Consider the following 26,656-nt stretch of genomic DNA (forward strand, 5'->3'; position numbering starts at 1 on the left):
CGGTAGAGCAACCGGCGGGGCGCATATCGGCGCCATTGGAGGACGAGAAAAACTCGGCCCCTGGGCCGAAATATCGGGCTGCGGCTTTGCCCTCCAGCCTTTCTTTGGGCCTACAACCTGGCCCAAAGCAGGGCCCATCTCTAAGCCTGTCGAGACAGACTGCTCCACCAACCCGCTTCCTACTTCCTTAGACCTCTGGCCCGAAACAATGCCCAAGTCCCTCCCTTCAGTAACGCCCGCATCACAACCCATGCCCAAACTCAGAATCTCCTTGCCCTTAACGCTGCGTTTCAGCCAATCTATTTCATCTAATAACATCCCCACTTTTTTCTCCATGTCACCCAGCACTCTTAAGATATTTTCCTCTTTTGACCCCAACAGTACATAACCATCTCCACTTCGTTGCTGCACGATCTCTGTACTATTCTCTCCTGGCACCACAGCACTCGCGGCTCGCTGCTGTGCTTGGAGCACCTCACTGTACGACAGTGCACCAGCTGCCCTCCACGATGGAGCACCACCACCTTTAGCTACTCTGTTTCTCACACTCGGAACAGAGGGAGGTGGGCTGAGCTCCTTCAATGTAACTCCAAAATTCCTCCACCCCTCCCCCTTCCTTCCTTCCGGCACCACTAGCAGCCCTCTCCTCTTTTCATGCCCAAACTCTGAAATGAAGATAACACTGCCATTGTTATTGCATCCCCTCCTCACCATTAACACATTGTTTCCTTTTCTACGAGTTCTCAAGAACTCTGAAGAACCCAATGACTCAGCACATTCCTTAACCATTAAACCCAACCACCCCAAAGCTTCATGATCCACAGAAATATATTTCACCACACGCCGACCACTCTCTGTAATTCTCCACCACCTTTCATTCTCCTTTCTGAACTCAAATACCTTCTGTTCAATAACTACCTCTCTGCACAGCCCCATGAAAACCAACCAACACAGTAACTCAACTGGACTAATGCACTAATCTCCACAAGGAAATGTAGTCATTGACATACCACAGCCAACCAGTAGTAAAAACAAAGAAAGAAGAAGAAATGTACGGAGAGAAAATATTTAAGAGAGAGAGAAAAGGTCTTTTTGGCCCTTCTGCTCAACCTACATGCAGTAAATTATAGACCTTACTAGTTTCCTCACTAACCTACGTCGTTTGCCCTTGTTCTAGCCATGGAGTGCATCTGACTTGATCTTAATCAAGACTGACCAATAAATTTTTTGTCACCATGATTGTTCTAAGGAGATCTAACTTGATACATCATAGTCCATGAGTTAAAGACTGCTTGTAGCCAGCAAGTCCTTCCATTTAGTATTGTTTTCACCTACAGTACACACTGATCCAATTGCACGTCTCCAATTTAGCCATTCTTCTGGAGCAACATTGCTTTTATATACCCACTCTAAACTGTAAACAATAAGATAAAAAAATTTACTATATATGTTGCTTAGGTCACTGGTCGGTACCTTATAGCCATCAATCTTATTCATTCTTTCAACTATACTATCTTTTACCAAAATCACACTGGAGAACCTTTTTTTTTTTATACGTAATAAGAAACTTTATTCCCAAGAATAGGCAAAGCCCAAGTACATAGGACGTATACAAAGGAATCTACTTAGCAGTCCAACTAATATGGAAAATCTCTTTTACTAAATCATTTCTTCAATATTGCAGTGTTTACCGAACTAGTTTTCTTTTACTAATATGCTGTCACTCACTCAAATATCATGCATGAAAGGAACTCAATGCAAAGTGACAGCCTAATGATTGAGAGGTCATTCCATGAGCATACTAAGCAATCAATTTTGAACTTAGCACTGGTATATTCTCACCCATGCCAAAGAGTATGTAAGATAACCAATTAACCTGGTTAAATAAAAGAAAAAAGATCAACAAATGCCTCAACAAGCTGTAGTTCATAATACAACTAACAATGAAAATGGAGGATTCATTTTGAGCATTGATAAACATGACCATGGGAATTTACATTTCTTTCAAAAAGTACGAGAGTAAATTATATGTTGATTTAAAAAAACACAACATTTTCTGAATGCCAGGTACTAACATGTAGTCAACCATTCAAATGGACCTAAAACAATTGTCTAACATCCCAGAAATCATTTTATTCACACATCAAAGAATATAAGCTCCACACAATGACACAATAGTATCAGCACAATAGGAAGAACACAAAGATAAGTATGATCTATTTAAGAAAACGAGCCATACCTTAAGAAAGAAAGCAACAGCCCAACACAAGTGCTGAGTAGCCAAGCTATAAAGCCATACTGCAGAAACATGGCACAATTGACGGTTAAAACACCCAATAATCCCATTAGAATAGCCCGAGAAAAGGGAAGCAGGACTTGTGAAAACAACTGCACAGCCTTTTTTTATCGGTAAAAAATATTACTGATATTATACATATTGCTATATATAGCTTTTTAGTATTAAAGTAATAAGTAGTAATTGCTTTTCTGATGATGTACTATCAATGCAGGAGTTAGCAATTGAACTTCCATATTTATGAACTCACTTATCTATGAGATAGAATAAAAGCCAGCCTTTCTTAAAAAGCTTTTACTCTGTAGTCTGTAGGGAAGAATGCTTTGAAGAAAAAACAAAAAAATTATGAATGCAAAATCGTTGTAGGCTAGTATCAGCCTTTTTTCATATGTATTCCTTTCTCAAGAAAAGCATTTTCATGCAACTGATATTAAACCATTCTTATAACAGACATGCAAGTAGGCCTCCTTCAATACAAAAACCACATCTCCAAGCACATCATTTTAGCAAATGATCAAGCCAAAGAGAAATTGCAAAGTAATGGTACTATCATCCACCGGATTAACTCTGGTACAAAAATTCCTTAACTTCAAATGTAAAATCTATCAGATTTAACATATGCAGTTGTACCTTGCGGGGTTTTGATGTCATGGCCATTTCTTCTGCTTGAAGTGAACGAAGGAAAGCCAGGATTGAACAAACAACTGGAGAAAGAAGCAACACCACTAATCCGAATTCAAACTGCAAAGATAACAAAATTTCAAATACTTAAATGAGGGGCAAGCCAACACCAAACAACCATGTATCCATTTAGTTTCCAGCATTAAACTGGAGTGATCTATGAACCAATCAAGATGCCACCAAAAAAAGACAATTATTTCAAGGAAGAAGAATCTTGCTACCTGTTGGTGTGATGCATTCATGATTTTAATCGTCTTTGGACGAAAAATTGCCACAACAATTGTTTCAAGGATGAAGACAAAACTAAAAAGAACCCATGCTCGCTCTGGAGTACTTGCTATGTGGTGCAATACAAGTCTCGCCAATTGAAGCCACTTTTCAAGCCCATGAAGCCTCAGTTCTTCCGATAAAGATATTTGATTGGGCAAGGGATTGTCAACACTGTTCGAGTCAATGGTGATATCAATGTTGTCACAGTGATCTCTATCTGCATCCAAACTACTCCTCTGTAGCAATGCAAGGATAGTAGGATCCAAACTCTTCTCCTTCAACATCATGGCAAAATTAGGATCCAATCCTTTATCTTGCAATAAACTAGCCAGTTCTAGGTCGCCATGCCTTGCCCTTCTTTTCAACATAGATGTAATCCTGGGGTCATTCAACCTTTCTTGGAATGCAAGAGCTAAATTCAAATCTAGCATCTGTTGATTCACAGATGTTGAAGCACTAGACTCACAGCCTTGGCTTTCAAGACCACTGCTAGAACAAACCACCATGGTGCTAGTAGGCTCAACATTTTTATCAGCAAAGGATGTCCCTACTTCAGGCTCTTGAACAACAGAGCGACAAGAACTACTACGTAATGCTAAACTTGGCCTTCCACTATCCATGCTCTTATCACTGTTCATTCCCTCTTGTGAACTAGCATTTTGACCCAGGGAAACATTATTCCAATTACCGCCATAAACTGTGCATTGTGCCATACTCCTGCTACTTACTTCAATTACATTACCGAGGTGACCCGGTTCAATGCTACTGCTGCGTTTCATGCTTGAGCCGCAACCTTCAGAAGAGCTTGATGAACTGTTCTGTTCCTTTCTACGAAATCCCTCTCTTAGGCGAATCACCGTGCTCTGTAATGCATCCCTCCTTGCAGCTAATGGGTTTGTCACCGATAAATGACGAGAAACAGCAGCTCCTAAAAGCACAGATGCTACAACTGCATAACTAACACAATGTCCCAAATACCTGAAAAGGAAAAACCAGACTGACAAAAGTGACCAAAACCAGCAGAATTGCAAGCTTTGCAATCAGAAACTACCAAAAAAAAAAACAAACCAGTAATGCACTCCAAAGCAAATGAGAAAAACCCGAGATGTGCCAGCTACAAATAGTGCCACAACACGACTGCTAAGAAGCTTAAACCCATACAGGCATGCACCCATATTCCAATCTAAGTAACAACAAATCCGATTGAATAAATTAGCACCATAATTATATCTACGTTATTTACAAAGACACCAATACAAATTGCTAGTTGCATACTAACAGAGTGAATGTAAACAGACCAAGAATGATAATTGCGGCTGATGTAATTGCTCCCAGCCAATGTGCGTCCTTTGCCGTCACACCATATAAGATGGAATACACAAGAAGTACTATAAGTGAGCCAAGGTACAGAAGTCCCAGATGTGAAGCCCTGTAAAAACAAAGAGCAAGACCAGGAATACATGGAAACAATTTTATAAATAAATCAAATATGCACCATAATTGTCAACCAAGTTTTTTTTTTAAGTAACAGTCAGCCAAAAATTAAAACAATTCAAATCTAACACCCAATCTGATCTAGAATCAACCACATTCTCCCTCCCCAGAAGGCTAAGGAATCACACAACAGTACAATCATTACTACCAATTATCTATACCATAAATGCTATTTTGCACCCATTTTACCTAAGATCACACCTCACATGTATTAAATCATGAAACACGTTGTGAAACAAGAGGTAGAATTAACAAAATCACCACATTCAAGAAACCATGCCAGCCTACTAATAACCAATAGCCAGTGGCAACTTAAAGATCTGTCAACAGCTTATCAACTAGCTTTTCATCCTTTCCAGATTTTATGAATTCTTGTTCTCCCGTCCTGTCTTAACTTGATTTTATCTTTTGTATACTTCTCGTGTACTTGAGCTATGCTCCCAGCACTCTTTTTTATCAAAAAATACAACATAGAACAAATAAAAAGAACTTGCCTACTAGACTGCCGAGGATATAATTCATTGGGGTCTGGGGGCTCAGGTAAACAAGCCACAGGACCCACTTCTATACAATCCGAATAAGCAAATTTATACGCCCGCCGCACATACTCATCCACATCTAAGCCACTTCCTGCACAGATTGGGAGATCAAATAGTTACAACAAAAAATATATAAAATGCAAGGAATAACTACAAGCTAATGCCAGCAATGGCTAAAAATTAATTCATCAGTAAGATTCATTTTTTTTTATAAGTAATGCATCAGTGAGGTTCGTGCCAAGTGGTTTGTGAAGTACCCTCAAACAATCACATCCCTGTAAGCTGGGGAATGGGATAAAACAAGCATCATGATGAGAAAATTGCAGGGCTCACCATTAAATACCATTCTGCAAATAAAGAGCATGTTGATCGCCAAGGCAATTGCCGAAACACCAAAAAAGAAACCAGAAGCTGAATATCGCTCAGATGCCCTTGCACCAGCAGTAACATACACAGCACAAAGTTCGTATGCACAAAGTAGGGCAACAGCCAGAAGAAGTAGAATAGCAACAGCCCCTGTTGAAGCCAAAAGGAGGAAATTTTAAGTGCATTGACAACATCATATTCACCTATGTTCTGTGCGCATATGCATGCGTGTATGTGTGTGCCTTTGGAGACAGTTAAGGCATACTACTATAAAAAAGCAATAATGCTTAAACAATAAAATAAAATTACTTAGAAGTAACAATAAAAATTCCCCCACCCTCTCATTTGTCTTTATATGCAGCATTAACAAAACAATTTAACAATTGAAACTTGTAATAGAAACAATAAGAGATAGAAACAAATATGTTTGACTAGATAAAATAAAATCCTCCATAAGCCATCAGACATAACACATTTTTTAACAGTTATCGAAGAATATTCTTGTTTGTTTTAACCACTCGTTCATCCTCTTTTTCCCAATAGGTTGCTACACACCTCCACCCACCATTTCCCCATATTACTTTTTTTATTGGTAAATATATACGCTCAACAACGGGAGCATTCCGAGACCTCAATTTTCCCTCTGCCTTCTCAAACCTTTATTTAGGGGATGTTTGGGGAATGAAATGAGATGAGAAATTTGTTAATAGTAGTGAAATAGTTTGTGAATAGTAGTGAAATGGTTTGAGTTATGATGTTTAATGGGATTTTGGAAAAGGAGAGAGAAAAAGTTGAATAAAAATATTATAAAGTTAAAATATTATTAGAATATTATTTTTTAATATTATTTTTGTTCTGGAATTTGATAAATTTAAATTGTTTTTTGTATTTTGTTTGGAAGTTTGGGAAAGTTCTAATGATTAAGTTATGAATAGATGAAAAAGTTGAATATTTAAAATTGAAAAGTATTTATTTGAGTGATGTTTGGAAAAGAAATAAGATGAGATGATATCAGTGGAGATGGGATGAGATGAAACCATCCCATCTTCCAAACAACCCCTTAGTCTTTCTACATTGCCTCTTTATCTTTGTCTCCACCCTCCTTGAGACCTCAATTTTTCTATCAAGATCTTTGCTTAAAAACCAATAAACATGTTAACCATTAGCTCTTAGTAGATGCTTCTCTTTAATTGTGTTTAAGTTAGATGGTTCACCTTCTTTTACCCTATGTGAGTCTATAAAAATTTAAAAAACTCCATCTGAGGTGCACTTATACCATACCACACATTATTAAAAAACCCAAGGATCCAATTGCAATAATATTCAATAAGCCTTTAGAAAGAGCCTTCAAAATAGTTTTTTTTTTTTTTTTTCCCTTTATTCATACTACACAAACTTCTGTCTTTTTATTTGCAAAGAGTCCAAGACCAGTCAGATTACGACAGGGAGAGAAGATTAGAAGTGTCGGTCCCCTCCAAGAAAGGGGTATTTAAAGTGATATTGCTTTACTGCATGATGACTCCACATGAAAAAATTCATTTCCCACAGAACAATATTTGGAGTAATGCTCCCTTGAGGGCGACATTCTTTGCTTGGGTGGCAGCTATAGGTAAAATCCTTATATTGGATAATTTTTTTTTTATAGGTAATCACGAAGTTTTATTCATAAGAAATAAGGCACAGCATTTTTTTCTCCTTAATAAAATTATAGAAATTTTGGTCAAACAACCTTGTGTGCTATGGGTCCTTAGGATCCGGCTCTGTGTAATTCTATTTAAGAAATAACCTCTTATGCTATGAGTCACTAAATAGGTCCTTCATTTGTTTTTTCATCCATTAACGTCAATTGAGAAAAGTGGCAATCCAAAAATGCCACATGCAAACTTTTACTTTCAAAAAAATAATAAATTAGAATTTTTTTTTTAAATAATCATTTAATTTGAAATTATAAAAATTGTTTTGTACTTTTTTACAAGATATGACTTCATTAATATCTACAAGTGGGAATCACATGCAAAATGGTATTGAAACAAGCCAAGCAGCATCTAAATCTCATACTGCAAGCAATAGGAAACATCACTATGGGAAGTGGGACTCACACGCAAAATGGCATTTATCTATTGAAACGAGCCTAGAATCATGTGCCATTTTTTCAGCTGAAGAAAAATATCCATCTTTGAAATCACAAATTAAAACCCAGAACAAGCTCCAACATGGGACATGATTTCCACGCAAATAGGATTAGTAGAAATTAGTTTGTTCAATGATAAATAATAACAACAATTCAAAAAATCAGCGAATTACATACTTGAGCTTTGCCACTGGGTTCTCCACCAAAGCATGATTGAATAGAATGCCAATAAAAGAGCAGTGCCAGCCATTATCAAAGCCAACCCAATTATATCTCGACCCAATATAACAATCAACCAGGATCCCCATAAAATAAGCACCACAACCGGAGAAATTACAACCATCCAAGCAGACAAATTCAAGAAACCACAAAGTAAATGGAGGTGCAGCCCTTGCAAGATATCTGGCCATTTTCTAGCAAAAATCCAACTGGAAAGAGAAACCAGAAAACAACAGTCAAGAGTACCGTATTTCAGGTTAATTACAGGATAAGCAAGGAAGGATTGACAGCTTGAAATAACTCTAAGCAAAATTAAACATATCGCTTACAGCCAATGATCAAAAAGAAAATTTACAGGTCATAAAAATAAGGAGAGAATTTATTGGCTCTAACAAACAAGGTGACTAGATGTAGAAAAGAATCTGCAGAAAGCTTCCCCACCACTCTAGAGTCTTTCACATCTGTAAGAACGTTAAGGGACAAAGACAAACAGGATGCATAAGCAAACAGCGCACTGATCATCTTTACTTTTAGGAGACGTTTGGATTCGCAACTCATCTCAGCTCATCTCAGCTCATCTCAACTCATCTCACTACAATTCATTACTATTCAGCAACTTTAACTCTCAAATCTCACTACTATTCACAACTCATCTCATTATTATTCACAATCCATCTCAACTCATCTCAAGTCATCTTCGAATCCAAACATCTCCTTAGATGAGTTCTCTACTTTCTAAATTTTTCATCTTCAAGTAATATCTACACTGAATAGTTCAGTTGGAGACCAAAATTGTGTGGACTCTGATCTGATGCTATTTGAGTGGAGGAAGCCAAGTGGATGGAGAGAGAGTTTGAAAAAAGTGAGGCCCTTGATTTCTTGCAAGCTCTAAATGGAGAGAAAGCACTCAGTTAGGACAGCTTTTCTATTGCTTAGAAGTGTTGAGAGATACTTGAGGCAGACCTAATGAGTGTTATCCATGAATCCATATGCAGGGTAAGTTTGGAGGATGTAGGATCAACAACGAGGGGTGGCCACTGGAGAAGAATAATATGGGGGTCATCTTGCAAGTGTTTGTCCACATTATGAGTCCATCTCAAAACTTTCAATGTCGTGAAGTAAAGAGGAGGCAACCTCCGGCAAAAAAATTCACTGTCAAGCTCTATTCCTAATCAAAGGCCTATGATAAGGTTAATACGGAGGGGTATGCTCACTTTGTGATAGCTAAATGGAGTGCGCAAGGCAAATGCAAAGTTGGAGGTGCAAAGGCAAGTGAGTGGCATCAATACTACGAAGGGTAGGGTCTGGGTTACCCAACCCAAACATGGTGAATGCATTCAGATGTGAATAAGAGGGGCCCGCATCCACATTATTTAAATGGCCCATACACGCTTGTTTAGCAACCCCAGCCCATGACTTAGGTTTCCACTAAAAGTTTTTTTTATATTGGTAAACAAAATTTTATTGATCGTTAGAATAGGCAAGAGCCCAAGTATACGGGACAAAGGTTTCCACTAAAAGTTGGGTTGGGCCTTATAAATAGAGTATCGGACCATGACATAATTCTTTTCCTTTTAATTTTTGAATGCCCACTCCAGATGACATAGAGCCCACATGGACCGCCTTTAAACTTCCAATACATACATCAAATGACCCAATCGATTTACTTAACTTACCCAAGCCCATCTCCAAGCTTTTTAAAACGCCACTGAGCTCCATCTTCATCTTCTCCAACTGGCCTTTTACATAAAGCAAACTCTTTTGAAGCTTTTGGTACACAGCTCGCTCAGTGGGATTCTCGACAACACTTTTTTTTTATAAATAAAAGCAAGATTTTATTGATAGTAAACGGTATAGCCCAAGTACACAGGAAGTATACACAGAATACACCTAATAACCACTAAGCACTGGAGATGGATACAAGCAAATTATAAAAGTAATCCTCATCACAAACAATGGCAAAAGCCCAAGAAAATAGTGTGGCAAAAAAGAATCTCTTCAACTTGTCCAAGAAACGCTCATTGTCTTCAAAGCACCTATTATTTCTCTCTATCCACAAACACTACATAATATAGTGAGATATGAATTTCCACACAGCAGTGATAAGAACGTTACCCCTAAGACTTGTCCAACACTTAAAAATATCCAGTACTCTTCTGGGCATAACCCATGCCACACCAATCCGGCTATAGATCTCATCCCACAAGAACCTAGACACCTCACAATCTTTTTTTTTTTATATAGGTAATCAAAGATATTGTATTCATAGAAATAGGCAAGGCCCAGGTACACAAGAAGTATACATGAAAAACTGCCTAGCTAGAGGTTACAATAGAAAGAAGAAGATTATGGACACTAGATCCATTACAAACTATAGCCCCTGCCCAAAGGAACAATGACTTAAAAAAGAAAGCTTTAAGCTCAACCAATGTTCTCTCAAGATCATCAAAACATCTAGCATTTCTCTCACTCCAAACACACCAACACAAGCATATTGGTATCAATCTCCAAATTGCCGCTACGTGAGAATCTCCAAGAAGTCCTCTCCAACTTGCAAGAAAGTCCACCAACCTTTTTTTTTTTTATAAGTAATAACTTTATTAATAACAATGTAATAGGCAAAGCCCGAGTACACAGGAAGTATACACAAGAAACACCTAATACATTCTAGAACTTAGAAAAACGAAGACAAGAACGCGTTTACAGCCCCACCCTTCAGTACAATAGCAGAGAACCAGCTAAGTAGAGTGCTTATAAAAAACTTCCAAAATGCATCTCTATTGCGTTCCCGATCATTAAAGCACCGCTCATTTCTCTCCCACCAAATACACCACATAATACACAAAGGCATCATCTTCCAAGCAGCTGCCACTTGGGGACAAGTATGCATTTGAAAATTGGTCCAACATGTTAGGAAATCAACCATTGCTTCTGGCATAACCCAGCACAGCCCAACCCTTCCAAACACACCATCCCATAGCACTTTAGCCATTTCACAATGAAGTAGTAGGTGATTCACTGATTCCGCTTCTTTCTTGCACATAAAGCACCAATCCACAACAATCATTCCGCACTTCCTCAAATTATCAATAGTCTGAATATTCCCTATTGCTGCTGTCCATACAAAAAAAGCCACCCTTGACGGAACATGAGCCTTCCAAATCCTCTTCCAAGGAAAGCCAATATGGTGCTGATTTAGTATCACTTTATAAAAAGACCGAACTGTAAATTTCTTAGAGGCTGTTTGATTCCAACAAAGTTGGTCCCTGCCCTGTCTTCTTAACTCCACTGAATACAACTGTCTAAAAAATTCAGTAACCTCCTCTACTTCCCAATCCTGGACAAATCTGGAGAAGCCTACATCCCAAAGCGCCACTCCATTGGAAGATACCATCACGTCGGAAACTGAAGCTTGCTTATTAGTCACCAACCTGAAAACAACTGGAAATGCTCGATACAATTCAATATCCCCACACCAAACATCAGACCAAAATCTGATTTTTGAACCATCACCAACCGAGAAGTTGACTTGTTTTAGGAAGCGATCCCAACCTTTCCTAATAAACTTCCATAGACTTACTCCATACGAATCCCTGCTCTCCATTGTACACCATCCTCCCCAATCACTACCATACTTGCGATCAATCACCCCCCCTCCACAATGCTTCCTCTTCCCCATGATATCTCCATAGCCACTTCCCCAACAATGCCTTATTAAAACTACATAGACTGTGAATACCCAGACCTAAATCAGCAATCGGACAGCAGATTTTTTTCCAACTTACTAAGGGAATTTTGATCTCCTCTCCCAAGCCTCCCCAAAGAAAATCTCTATATAATTTTTCAATACGGTTGGCCACACCAACTGGTAAAGGGAATAAAGATAGGAAGTAAGTAGGGATATTAGAGAAAGTACTCTTTATAAGAGTAATCCTACCCCCTTTAGATAAGTAAGTCCTTTTCCAAGCTGCCAACTTCCTCTCTATCTTCTCGATCACCCCGCCCCAATGTGTTTGGCCTTAAAAGATGCCCCTAATGGTAGTCCCAAATATTTTATGGGCAGAAATGCGACTTTACACCCCAGAAATTCAGCCAAGTGGTGAATATTATGAATCTCTCCCACCGGTACTAATTCCGATTTGCTTAAGTTCACTTTTAATTCCGAGATGGCTTGAAAACATAGCAGGACAGCCCTCAAAATTTGAATTTGTTCCCCAACAGCCACACAAAAAATGAGGGTATCATCAGCGAAAAGCAAGTATGATATAGTAAAGGGGCCACTAGAGTTGGTTCCCACTGAAAATCCCGAGATAAATCCTGCTCCTACCACTGCCTCCACCATTCGACTCAAGGCTTCCATAACAATGTCAAACAAGAAGGGAGATAAGGGATCCCCCTGCCTCAACCCTCTAGAACTTGGAAAATACCCACAAGGCTGCCCATTAACAAGAATAGAAAAGCGGACTGTTGAAATGCAGTGACTTATCCAGCCACACCACTTATCACCAAAACCGCATCTTCTAAGCATATACAAGAGAAAATTCCAGTTTACATGGTCATATGCTTTTTCCATGTCCAACTTACAAAGGACCCCTGGAGCCCCTTCCCACATGCAGCTATCAACACATTCATTTGCAATCAACACCGAATCTATAATTTGTCTTCCTTTAACAAAAGCGTTTTGGGATTTGGAAATGATCTTCCCCATCACTTTGCTCATTCTATTTGCTAACACCATTGAAATAATCTTATAGACACTACTTACCAAGCTAATTGGGCGAAACTCCTTCAACTCCGAAGCACCCACTCTTTTTGGAATTAAAGCAATAAAAGTGACATTCAAACTCTTCTCAAACTTTTGAAACTCATAGAATTCATGGAAGACCTTCATCACATCCTCCCGCACAAACTCCCAACAATCCTGAAAAAATGCCATAGAAAAGCCATCTGGCCCGGGAGCTTTGTCTCTCCTCATTCCACACACCACCCGATGCACCTCAAGCTCTTCGAACGGCCTTTCCAACCAACTTTTTGAAGAAGCATCCACCGCTGCAAAGTTCAATCCATCTATCTTAAGAAAGTCCACCAACCTACAAGGCATAACCCAAGACAATCCAACTCTTAAGAAGACATCATCCCATATAGCCTTTACCACCTCGCAATGTAGAAGCAGATGATCAACTGACTTTCTATGCTTTTTACATATACAATACCAATCTAGGACAATAACCCAACGTTTCCTCAAATTATATGTAGTGACTAGTGAGAATCTTGTCCAAAAAAGCTGTCCAGACAAAGAAAGCTGCTTTTGAATGAGCTTTCGCCTTCCATATGCTCTTCCAATGGAACATAGACAAACTGGAGTTCGTGAGCTTATGGTAAAAGGAACTGACAGAGAAAGTACATTTCTTAGAATGCTTCCAAAGCATCTTGTCTCCGGAACCCCTTGGAATACTTGTGGAATATAATGCCGCAAAGAACTCCGTAAAAGACTCCAACTCCCAATCATGAGCTTTCAACAAGTATAGCCTCCCACCTCACAATCTAACATGAGATGATCCAAAGATTCCCCACTATTCTTATACAAGAAACGCCAACCCATACTAAAGAGACCTTGTTTCCTCAAATCGTCAGCGGTGAGGATTCTCCCAAGGGACGCAACCCAAACAAAGAAAGCAATCTCGGGAGGAACCTTACATTTCCAAATACTTTTCAAGGGAAAGCAATGATCATTATGAAATCCCGAAAGGGAAAGCAAGTTGATCATAATTAAAATCAGCATGCCAAGTTCATGTTTAAAAACAGTCTAAGAAAAGCAATTACAGTCCCATATATCAACTAATCAATGATAAATGCTACAAACTAACTCGCTACTTACGGGTCTTTTGTTATATAAAAGTTTAGAACTTGTTCAGAACCTGTTCTTCCCAAGTAATTCTTCAGAAACCAGGATTCATTATAAATACCCTACCAATTATATTAAGAATTGCGAAAATCACAAAAACTTAGAGAGAGAGAGAGAGAGAGAGAGAGAGAGAGAGATAGCTTACCGAATAGTGCATTGTAGTGTTTCTGTAATTATGCATTTGAAATCCATTAAAGTTAAATCCAGAAATTTACATATAAGCATACCCATCTTTAGTTGATGGTAAAAAACCAAATACAACATAGTCTAATAGTGAAAACTTAGATGAAGTTCCAATCCGGGCTAGGAAGCAGGCACAAAGGCTTAAATTTGAGGGAAAACGTTACCTGTAAATCCTCCAGGGCCTCCAATTAACAGCCCAAAGAATAGAGAACGAAGCCGAACCCAAAACCGCGAATAGGGTCCCCGGAATTACACAAGCCAGCAGAACCCCATGCTCGTCCCCTTCCATAGCTTCCCCCTCCTGGCTAAACCCAAATGCACCAAATCAAAAAGCCCACAGAAAAGAAAATTAAATTAAAAATATATACCAAAACTGAAACCCTTATAGAACACCTAGCAGTGTGAGTGGCTTTACCTAGCCTGAAATGGCAATGACATGATGACGAATTGAGGGAAAATGGGTCATCTTGGGCGTGGATTTTTGGGACAGAAACTAGGGTTTGGAACAGAAACTTGAGATGGGCATGGAGTGTACAAGGTAAAGGTTAGCTGAGAAGCGAAAAAGCTAGGAATGAAGGAGAAGAACGAGAAAAAGAAGCTTGGAATTAATGATATGGGTGGGAATTGTTCATCCTTGGTTCCCTTCAGATTAAACCCCTCTGTTGGCCATTCTGTATGTGAGTGTGAGTGTGAGTGACAAGTGGGATGAGAGAGAGAGACAGAGAAGACGACAACAACATAAGAAAATGAGAAAAGAGTTAAGATCACAACCACACTTGAGCTTGACTCTTGCTAAACATGCTCCAGCTAAAAGCAATAAGGTTCGGTTTGTTTTTACTCTCTTTTCAACTCATTTCGGGTACATTGGTTATCAAATTGATGTCAACTTATTTTTATTTATTATTATAATTTTTTTAAATTAAATATAAAATATAATAAATAATTTAATTTTTTTAAATTTCAAAATATTAATAATATTAAAAAAATATTTTAATAATATTTTTTCAACTCAACTCAACTCAGTTTAATATCTAAATGCAACTAATCTCATCTCATCTAATCCTTACAATTTTTTCAAATTCTTACACAAAATTAAATAGATAATTCAAGTTTTTCAAATCTTAAAATAAAAATAATATTAAAAATATATATTCTAACAATATTTTATTAAACTTTCATCTTTTATCTCAACAAATCTTATCTCATCTCATCTATGAAAATAAACTAGGAACATTTTTATAAAATAAATTTTACGAATTAATATAATTTATTATTTTTCCTTTAAATCCTACATTGATTTATAATTTATATTTAATTTAAAATATAATTATACAAAAATTTAAAACTATATCTTTGTTATTTCCTTTAAATTGGAGGTTCACCCCTTTTTTTAATTTCTTTCTTTTAGTGTTGGCCAATTGTTATTTGTGTGAATTGTTTGGAGCAATTTTCAAAAGAAGAATGAATAATAATTTTTTAGAAAATATACAAATTTTAAGTGGGTATTTTTGTAAAATAATGATAAAAGTATAATCATTTTATAAAAAATACCTTGACTTAAAAACATGATTATATAAAAAGTTGTGAAAATGATTATATCTTTCTCATTTTCCTTCACAAAATTCTTTGTAACCAAACTTAGCCCAAAGCTTTTGATTAATCTATATAATAATTCAAGTTAGGAAAATTAGTTATGTTGAATTGAAATTTATATCAATGAACGAGTAAGATCAAACTTATTCGTTATGATCACATGTGGGGCGCGATTAGAGCGTGTTTGAATTTAACTTGTTCACTTTTATAAAAAAATTTCATCTTATCTAATTATTACAATTTTTTTAAATTTCCACCTAAAATAAAATAAACAATTCAAATTCTAAAACAAAAATAATATCAAAAAAATATATTTTAACAATATTTTATTCACTTTCTACTTTTATCGTAACTCATCTCATCTACAAAAATAAACACCTAAATCTTTAAAGCACCAGGACTCAAGTTCTATGGTTCCATGAAGAAAACTAGTCATGATGAAGATTATATATTATATTACTTTAACTGCCTAATTATTAGGTACTATCAAAATATTAATGAAATAGAATATTAAAATATTGATCAAAATATTAATTATTATTTTCAAGTGAATAAAGAAATAAAATATTAAATCAAATGAAAGAATGCATATAATTAAAACAAAAAATGGTTAACCATTAGAAGATGATGTTAATACTTTAATATTTATATTAACTAAGCATTTTGTTGGAGACCCTGTCCAAATCTGCACTTAGACAGCTTAGCAAAGAATTTATTAGCCTGCAGTATCTCCAACACAAGTTTGAGATGGCCTAAGTGTTCCATCCAATTTTTACTATATATCAAGATGTCATAAAAAAAAACCAGCTCACATCTCCTCAACAATGGTCTGAAAACCTCATTCATTAGGCCTTGGAAAGTAGCTAGGGCATTAGTGAGCCCGAATGACATCAGTAAAAACTCATAGTGCCCCTCATGAGTACGAAAGACCATTTTCTCAATATCCTCATCTACCACCATAATCTAATGGTAACCCGACCTAAGATCTAGTTTAGAGAAAAACTCAATCCCATGCAACTTATCTAACAACTCATCTATCACAGAAATTGAGAATTTTTCCTTGACAGTTCCTTGGTTCAAGGCCTAATAATCCACACATAACCTCCAGCTTCCACCCGCCTTGCGTACCAACAACACCGGGGATGAGAAGGGGCTGGAACTAGGTCTGACAACCCCATTGTTTAACAACTCATCCACTATTTTTTCTATCTCAGATTTCTGGTAGTATGGGTAGCGGTATGGTCTAATGGAAATTAGTTGCACTCCCTCTTTAAGTACAATTTTATGGTCTTGGGGCTTGGATGGGGGCAGCCCCTTAGGTTCCTCAAAAGCCCCTCTAAAATCAATTAATAATTTCTCCAACTCTACATTGTTCACTTTTGAGCCCTGCCCACTTCCCTCTTCTTGAATCTGTAAAAGAAACACCTTACCCCTTGATAATGAAGTCATAAGGGATTTACTGCTGCTCTCAAAGGTGGGTTGTCTCAGTTGGAGTCCCTAAGTTCAACTTGACATTTCTCATGCTCAAACCTCACAAAAAGTTTTGAAAAATCCCAAGTTATAGTTCCTAAGGTTTCCAACCAATTTACCCCTAGCACCATATCACAACCACCAAATTGGAGCATGTAACAAGAGGGGTATAATAGTTTACCTTGCACTCTAAGCTTCACTGAGTCACAGTGGCCTTCACTGTGGATCATAGCCCCATTAGACACCTTCATTGCTAGCCTCTTAGCTCCATCTATCTTCAACTTGGTTCTTTGGGCCACCGATGGGTCTAAGAAGCTGTGTGTGCTTCTTAAGTCCACTAAGATGACTACCTGGACCCCTTCAATCTGCCCCAGCAGCCTCATCATACTGGGACTTGGTGTTCCAGCAATAGCATTCAAAGAGATTTTAGGTTCCCCTTTCTCTAGCTTCTCTTCCCCTTCCATGACCTCAGGAAGAACATCTTCCAGCACCCCCTCCCCACATCCTTCCCCACCATCCTCCTCTCCTTGTAATAAGTATACCTTAAGAGTTTTACAAGTGTGAGAGGAGTTCCACTTTTCATCACAGTGATAACACAATCTATTTTTTCGCTTCTCATCCATCTGAGTAAAGAATATTTTCTTTGTTGGCAACACGAGTTTGCTCCATCTATTTCCCCCTTCACTGGAAAATGGTGTATGTAATAAGTTGTTTGGGATAGTCATGACACTCTTCTCCCCTCCCCTATCTTCCAACTTCTCTTGGTTGCTGTCATAAATTCCTCTTGGATCTTGGCAAGGCCAAATGCTGCATTGAGATTCACGGGATTAAACATACGTAGGAGCAACCTTATCTAATCCTTCAGCCCATTGATAAAACAGCTAAGCTTGTGTGTTTCAGGAAGGCCCTTGAGCATGTTCGAAAGAGACTAAAATTGAGCCTTGTAAGCTAAGATCGTGGTGGTTTGTTTCAGCTTGGTTAGAACTTCCTTGAGATCATCCTATGCCGTGGGTCCAAACCTGATCTGGAGTGCTCGACTAAAATTCTCCCAGTTTGTAAAATGGCCACTCTCCCAAGAGTCTTGGTACCAGACCAAGGCCTCACCAACCATGTGATAGGAAGCCATTAGTAACTTGTGAGTTGGCTGTATTTGATGGAATTCAAAGTAGTGATTAACTTTGAATAACCATCCTGTTGGATTTTCCCCATCGAAATCGAAATGTGGAAAGTTTAACTTTACTCCTTTGCAGGTTATTCTCCTTGGATCGTGGGTCTCCAGATCCCTTTATGGATGGTGTTTGTGATTGGCCATCTGACGATGGTGTTCCACTATGGTGCTCAACATATCAGTCATTTGGTCCATGCGATCTGTGAGAGCTTGGATTGCAGCAGCTTGAGCTTCGATAGAGTGAAGGAATGTACTGTATGCGTGATGACATAAATGGATAAAGGAAATCCTGTATTTAATAAAGTCAATGACAAGGATGATTTGAGGCACCCTTAACCTCCATATACATCCAAAAAGATTTGACAATTTTCAAAATGATTCCCCTTCCTTTTTACCCCACTAAGTACTCATGTTCCCCTTCCGTAATAGTCTCTTGCATAAAAGGCTAAAAAGACCATCTAAACTACGTCATTTCTTCCACAACAAATCCCTTTCACTTGTACATTGCCCCTGCACTTCTCATTCACGAACTCTCTCTCTCTCCATGCTCAGACAAGGTGCCAAGATCCCATCTTTCCGCCATTCTCACTGTCAACCCCTTGAGCATCTTGACCGAGTATTCTCAGAATATTCCACTATCCAAACTTAAGCTCTCTTGGATATTACTGTCATTCATAAGAAAAACTTAAAGATTAAATTCTCTTCAAATTAATAGTAATAATCGGTAAGATTAGACAAAAAAAAACCTCAAAATTGTGTTTCTTAGAATCAAAAGAAGGGTATGAATAATGCAATTTTTAAGTTTGGATTTATGAGGTGGTAGATTTGTGGTGTGCAGGACACATCCTCAACAATGGTATATAATAAAATAAGAAGATAGCTTTGAGTGTTCTTTTAATCTTTTCTCCCCATTTAGTAGTTGAGGTTAAGGCTGCGTTTGGATATTGTACTGAGTTGAGTTGAGATAATAAAATATTATTAGAATATTATTTTTTAATATTATTATTATTTTGAGATTTGAAAAAGTTAAATTGTTTATTATATTTTGTGTTGAAATTTTAAAAAGTTGTAATTATGAGTTGAGATGAGTTAAAGAACCAAACGAACCCTAAATCAATAAAATAAGAAGATAGCTTTGAGGGTTCTTATGATATTTTCTCCTCATTTAGTAGCTGATGTTAAATCCATTGTTGAGAATATGTCCTGCACTCCTCATTTAGTAGTGGGGAGTATACATTCTCCTCACTTGTAAATCTCACTAAACTTTTTAAAATAAGATGGCTTTGAGAGTTTTTTTTTTTTTCCAAAATTGAGAAAAATAAAATGTTTGCTAACACTCATTTTCTTAATCTAGAAAGCTTGATGATTGTTTATAGCATGCAAAATCTAACCTCAACAAAGTCCACATGTCACAGTCGTGGCCCCAAAAAAGGAAGGTATATATATATATATATATATATATATATATATATGTATGTATGTATCATGCAATTGTGAATTTTTTTGAGTAACCAAATTGATATCCATAGTCTACTTTGTGTGTATTGGGATCATTGCATATTTGTCAATCGTTATACTTGATACGATCAAAGTGAAGCCCCAATTAATGAAGAATTTGTTGTATATAATAGGGGGGCGCCCTGCCCCCTCCCGGCCCGCCTCGCCTAGGGAACGTTACAACTCCCCGCATAGAGAGAGAGGGGCTGCTGATTCCTGCTGCCCCCGCCCCACATTAAAAATTTTTTTTTATTTATATATATTAAATAAATATATTGTATATAGATATACACAATTTATAAAAGACTTAAAATTATATTCAAGTCATTGGATTGCTTTGTCCTCCTAGGCTAATCTTTATATAGGAGGCCAAGGCAATACAATAGTCATCTTTAAGCAATGTGGGACTTAGCCTAGGAGGCCAAATCAATCCAAAATCTAACTCTAATGAGTTTAAATTTTTTTTATATTTATAAATTTTAATTTATTATTTAAATTATATTATAATTTTGGTCTAAAAAAATATTTTTAGACCAAAAAAATATTTTTAGACTAAAAAAATTTTTTTTTTAATACAATGGCGGGGGGCGATGGGGTTTCTCGCCCCGGGCGGCGGGAAAAAAACCCCATCACCTGCATGGGCGGGGTGCCCCCGCACCATGCGGGTAGCACCCCTCTCGACCAACTAGCCGCTTACTTTGTTGTTAGGGACCTAGTTTTGTAATGGGGGCCAATTATTGGGGACTTCATTGTCAGGGACTTTATGTATATTGATATAGACTTGGTGTTAAATTTGGAATGTCGAATGTTTGGCAGGGATGCTTGAGTTTCTAATGTAGACTTTATTTTATGATTTCTTATTTGTTACTACACTAGAACTATTTTCCAAAGAGAATAAACTTTAGATTGCCAAGCCACTCAAAAAAGAAAAAAACTCTTGTAAGCCGAGACCTCCAACTGAGGTGATGCCTGTAAGAGTACAATAAGAGAATAAGTTAAAAATATATTATGTATTTATATATCTGGATCCTCATTTTTGACTGCCAACTTTGACAAGTTCCACCATATCTGGATCCACTTGTCCCAGACTCCCACTGACAAACACTTCACTTGTGATTTCAAGAAAAGAACATTCATGTGCCTCACCATCCACCAACCTGCTCTTTTATTTCCCAACAAAGAGGTAGAAATACAAGACTTGGAAATAAATTAGGAGGCATTCAAATTATATCTAACTTAGATTACACAACAATCCACACATTGTTCATTGTACATAGCATCAACAATGACACCCAAAGTGTACAAATACATCAAAGTAACAATATCCCAAATTAACATAAGTTCCTTGTACATAATATCAAGAATGACACCCAAAGTATAAAAATACACGAAAGTAACAATATCCTAAATTAACACAAGGACCAGTGGATAGCATCAAGAATGACACTCAAAGTGCACAAATAGACAGCAATTCAACTTCTCTCAAATCTAGTGTGACCTCCTTAATTTCTTCCACATGTCTTGAACTTGTAGCAGTGAGTATCATCGGCTCGATCGATTGCAAAGGCACACAAAATTTGGTCAAAACAATTTCAGCCTGCATCCATATAACAAAACACAAGGTAACCCAATTGTAAAGACACAAATAATTTTATAACCATAATTCTCTCCAGCATCTTGTTCCTCACCACCCAAAAACCAAATACAAGAACAGACACACCAAACTACAGGGCAAATAATTGTTTATGCAAATCTATTTGATTTTAAAATTTTTTGTTTGGATGGATTTTAGAAATGACCGGATTTGAAATTCAATGTAACTTAGTTTTTAGAATGATTTGAAATTCCTTTTCAATAGAATTTGAAATCCAAGATTTTGAGTGCTTAAAATCCTGCTTGGAAATCCAAACCCACTATTTAGTTTATGTACCAAAGGAGAGATTTTGATTTTAAATGCTCAAATCAAATGAAACCCTTCCCAATCCATCTATCCAAATGTATCATAAATGAATTTCCTTTGAGCTTTCTTCAAGATCAGCTCATTAACTCATAGAAACGGATTTTAACAATCCCACGTCTCCGTTGTTATCTTCAACATATTACAGAGAGCATATCCAAGATCAGCTCATCAATATCATTTCCAATAAAAAAATATTTCAAAACACCTCAAATTCATTACTAGAAATGTAGCTATAAATTATTTTAAGAGGAGATAAAATTTGGGTACAAGCAGTAGGTATACACCGACTTGTCCTAAAATTGCAATTGAAAGTGTAGAAGTGCAAGCCAATTTTTTAAAAAATCACAATAAAGATGCCACATTTCTTTCGGTCTCTATCTATCTATCCATAATCTTTGTATATATATGTATGCATCCCTTGCTTTCAACGCAGTTCTACCTCTTGAAAACACTGCTCTAACTTTTCACCCTTTTGTCTCAACCTTCTCAATGTTATCAGCATCTTGTATTCTCAGTCTTCTCTAGGTTGTACATTTTGCATGGTCCACTTAGATCCAAGTAGTTGACAAACCTCAACCAAGTTTTTACCTGGACTTCCCATAAATTTTCAGCAAAATATTGTGTCCTATCCGTGATCCTTTTTTTTTTTTTTTTTAATTAATAAGTTATAACCCCATAATGCATTTAATATTGTTGGGCAATTATTCATATAGCAAAAAGTCTTTCTTTTATCAAAAATTCTAATCGCAGGCATTCAATATAATCCAATTTTATCCTCAGAGTAGAACAACCAAAAAGGAGAAGTTAAATAAAAGGAATAACAGTTTCGTGTCCAACTTTTTTTTGCTCAGAAGCTCTCTCCGTTTCTATTTTCTCACTATTTTCGCTTCAAACCATTCAGAGCCGAATTTGTTTTCTCTTATTGTAATATGTATATAATCAACAAAAATCCTGCAATGAATTGACTTTTTCTCGGGGGCTTGAATGCATTCACCAACTAAAAAGGAGAAGTTAATAGGGCTTCAAGCTCCATGCTCAGTATCTAATTTCTTGGAAAATTAATTTTTACTTGTAAAAAAAAAAATTCTTGCATCTCTACCCCATGGTTCCCCACCCAATCATTTGACAAATTTCACAATTCAGACTCACACAGTCCCAAAGACAGAGAAAAGATAAACAGAAGAAAAAGCTTCTAAGCTTCTTATCAAGTTCGACGCCGAAATGTGGGGAGCAGCTGAGGATGGCGTGGGTCACTGCAACTGATCAACGACGACGGAGCTACACCAATTTGAGACTCTGCTACGATAAGAGCGGGAGAGAAACGAAACCAAGAGAGACGACACCAAGAGAGAAACGAAGCCAAGAGAGAAATGAAAAGTCTGGGGGTGTTTTCCTTTTTCTTCCTCCGTCCGACCTCTTTTCTTTTCTTTTTTTTAAATAAAATAAACGTTGACGTGGCGTGTTGCCATGTCAGTGGGGTGCACATACAGGCACTATTTCTGCCTGTATGTAGCAGTACTGAAATGTTATACAATATCTCTTCCATCTACTCTAACTGTTCACCTGATTCAACCTCCTCCTCTTCCAGTTTATAGGCATCAATCTCTGCAAAAGTATTGCCTCTGCTGCTTAATGAAGTCTTGGGGCAAGTCATGGTTTGAAACACCTACATGACACTGCTTCTGCAGATATATCACAGGCCAATTGGAAGTAAAGCTAATTATTTACTAATGTATGATCTTATTGCAACCTGATTTAAGATGCAAATGCTAAAACAAGCAAGGGCTGCAGTCTTGCACACACAAAACAGACTTACCAGTATATGGCATAATGCAGTAGTTAAATACACTTCATATACTTAAATACAGTGAAAAACTCCGAGAAATATCTCCCCAGTTTCAGCAGTAAAAGTTGGGATCTTTCTATACAGCATACCCACCAATATGGACAGTCTGTAATGTGTGACAAACATAGCATAATTCACAGTTCCAAAAAAGCCTAAAGGCAGGGAAGTTATACTCAAAGAGATCATAATATGTGGCTATGAATCATTTGCACCCACTTCTAAGATTCTACATACAAGAAATGTTGGCAAATGGATGAATTTTCTCTCTTTTGTGAACTTCCATCAACCTACTGAGCTTTATCTCTAATTTACGTCTCACAATACAGAACTCAAGTCTGGAACATAACCCATGGACTTGATCTCCATCCTCAACACTTCTAACTTTGCATATATGTCCAATTTCTGTGGATGTTGTTGATCTCCTGCATAAAATTTATGAATTCTACCTTCAACAGAAATCCAACTATATCCCCCTTCCTTCTTCACACCCTGCTCTTTCATCATCTCTCTCAAAATAAGTCCATCTTCATAATTCCCAGTCTCAATGTATGCGTTGGATAAAAGAACATAGGTGGCTGAGTATTTCGGCATAATTGGAAGGATTTTCTGAGCAGCAATTTCTCCTAACTCAAGGTTTCTGTGGACCCTACATGCTCCCAACAAGGTTTGCCAGACCATTATGTTGGGCTCAATCGGCATTGTTCCTATAAACTCCATTGCATCATCCAAACGGCCCACTCGACCCAAGAGATCAACAATACATGCGTAATGTTCCATCTCTGGTACCAGACCATAACTGTCCTCCATTTGCTGAAAATAATTTAGGCCCTCCTCCACCATACCTCCATGGCTGCAAGCAAACAGAACGCACAATAAGGTAACAGCATTGGCCCTCATACCTGACGCCTCCATCCTCCTAAAGAGTTGAAGGGCATCCTCCACTAGACCATGTTGAGCATAGCCTGATATTATAGCTGTCCATGTAATAGTATCAGGGTTAGATACCCTCTCAAAGACCTTAGATGCATCAGTTATATTACCACATTTTGCATACATGTCAATTAAAGCACTTTCTATGCACTTGTCGGTGTCTAAGCCAGCTTTGCAAAGAAGAGAATGGATTTGATGACCGTATTCAAGTAAACAAAGGTTGGCGCAAACTACAAGCACGCTAGAAAAGGAAAACTGGTTTGGTATAAAGCCTTCATCCCTCATCCGAGAGAAGATGGCCAGTGCTTCCTCCCATTCAGAACACTGAGAGTAAGTAGTCACCAGAGTTGTCCAAGACACCATATCTCTCTCTTCCATTCTATCAAATACTTTCCTTGCATCTTCAAGCAAACTAAATTTGGCATATGCATCAGCAATTGCGTTGGAAACACTTGTGACCTTCAAATTTAATCCAGACTTCAGAACCATTCCATGAACTTCCTTTCCGAATTGCACAAACTTTAAAGCAGCAATAGCATCAAACACACTACAATAAGTGTAAACGTCGGATTTTATATCATTCTGACACATTTTAACAAATAGTTCCAAAGCTTCTTGGCTAAACTCACACCGAGAATAGCCTGAGATCATTGCATTCCAAGGTGTGTTAACTCCACAATATGTGAAATTTGAGTCAAAAATAGATCTTGCATCCCTCAGAGAGCCACATTTTGAGAGCATATCAATTAGAGCAGTTCCCACAAGAACATTAGATTCCAGACCCAATTCAGAAACACACTGGTGAACCTTTTTTCCCTTTCCAATATCACCTAAGTTTCCAACTGCTTTCGAAACACTAATAAGAGTGTACATATTTGGTGTGATGCCTCCTTTCATCATTCTAAGAAAATGATTAAATGCTTTTAAATGAAGACCATTCGAGACAAACCCTGATATCATTGCATTCCACGAGACTTGGTTATGTTCAGTCATGGTCTCAAACACCTTATACGAATCTTCAATCATCTCCAGTTTTGCATACATGTTAAGAACAGAAGTAGTAACAAAAGTATTAGATGCAAAGCCTCTGATAACGATTTGGGCATGCACCATTCTACCCAACTCAACACTATCTAAACCTATGCACGTATGAATGATCGACGAATAGGCGAAAGCATCGGGCAAGATTCCATGGATCATCATCTCGTAAAAAAACTTGAACCCTTGAATAAAGAAACCGTTGTCGATCGACCCAACAATCATGATAGTCCAAGAAAATATGTTTCTTTGAGACATTTTATCAAACACTAGATGAGACGCACAATAGTCCGAGCATTTGGAATATGCATGAGCTACATGATTTAACAATGCCAGCAAGTCCCTATCCGAAAAATCGGATTTCAAGACGAACCCATGAACCGCTTTCGCTTGTTTTACTGACTTGTTATCTGCAGAGTCGCGAAGGAGATCAATCAATGGTTGAAATTGTGACGGTACGGGTACGGGAGTTTCATATTGTGCAGCTGACTTGGCAATTTTGCCTCTGTAAGTTCCACTCGAAGGTGTCATTAGAATTGTGCGTCCTAGTTTATTGTTGTTACAAACAGGGGTGGGCAATATGGCTAGATATGCAGGTTGAGGAACACCCAGACCGACGGAGAAACTCATGGTCAGACGTGAGATCTGCAAAGGTAACAAATTAGGCAAGATCAATGCGACTTTTCATTGCCGGAAATAGCTTTATAAAACCATAAAATAATTTTCATCGGTAATAACTCGCCGGATATATATATAATATTCCCGGTGAGTTATCATCACTGGCAATAGGCTTATTAAACCAAAAACTATTTCTGGCGATAAACAGTCGCTGGAAAAATTCATTTACAAAAAGAAAATATAATGCTCTGATCAACAAATCCTAAACCAGATTTTATTTCTAAATACTAGTTGTCCAATTGGGCATTAAAAAATGCTTTAAATATAGAAAACTAGATGTCCAGTGTGGGATTAGAGAAGTTATCATCATCAAACATGATACATGGCACATAACATGGTAAACATAACTTAAAAACATCTAAAGCCAAATTACAGGCTACAAGCAATTTAAA

At 37.4% G+C, this 26,656-nt stretch overlaps 2 protein-coding genes across 3 annotated transcripts in view; both read right to left on the reverse strand.

Annotated features, from left to right (window-relative positions):
* The window catches only part of LOC109002175 (calpain-type cysteine protease DEK1-like), an 88,960-nt gene extending 74,132 nt beyond the window's left edge, over positions 1-14,828 (reverse strand). The window contains exons 1-10 of one of the 2 annotated variants that reach the window (XM_035690169.1): positions 14,500-14,828; positions 14,249-14,385; positions 7,955-8,205; positions 5,614-5,796; positions 5,236-5,371; positions 4,546-4,676; positions 4,316-4,430; positions 3,199-4,225; positions 2,927-3,037; positions 2,240-2,298 (exon numbers count right to left, since the gene is read on the reverse strand). In XM_035690169.1, the coding sequence (XP_035546062.1) occupies positions 2,240-2,298; positions 2,927-3,037; positions 3,199-4,225; positions 4,316-4,430; positions 4,546-4,676; positions 5,236-5,371; positions 5,614-5,796; positions 7,955-8,205; positions 14,249-14,373 (2,138 nt within the window). In that variant the 5' untranslated portion in view covers positions 14,374-14,385; positions 14,500-14,828. Of the gene's footprint in view, positions 1-2,239; positions 2,299-2,926; positions 3,038-3,198; positions 4,226-4,315; positions 4,431-4,545; positions 4,677-5,235; positions 5,372-5,613; positions 5,797-7,954; positions 8,206-14,248; positions 14,390-14,499 lie in introns of both variants that reach the window. The other variant, XM_035690168.1, reaches the window with a different exon arrangement.
* An 8,767-nt stretch (positions 14,829-23,595) lies between these two features.
* LOC109002176 (putative pentatricopeptide repeat-containing protein At1g56570) lies at positions 23,596-26,443 on the reverse strand. Its single transcript, XM_035689938.1, has one exon. It carries the CDS (start codon positions 26,214-26,216, stop codon positions 23,934-23,936), a length of 2,283 nt encoding a protein of 760 aa, XP_035545831.1. The 5' UTR covers positions 26,217-26,443; the 3' UTR covers positions 23,596-23,933.
* Positions 26,444-26,656: the final 213 nt, after the last annotated feature.

This window comes from Juglans regia, chromosome 5, assembly GCF_001411555.2.
Source record: "Juglans regia cultivar Chandler chromosome 5, Walnut 2.0, whole genome shotgun sequence".
In the NCBI taxonomy this organism is placed as follows: domain Eukaryota; kingdom Viridiplantae; phylum Streptophyta; class Magnoliopsida; order Fagales; family Juglandaceae; genus Juglans; species Juglans regia.

Excerpts from the sequence above, each read along its gene's own strand:
- LOC109002176 (XM_035689938.1), bottom strand. The coding sequence starts at position 26,216 with ATGAGTTTCTCCGTCGGTCTGGGTGTTCCTCAACCTGCATATCTAGCC.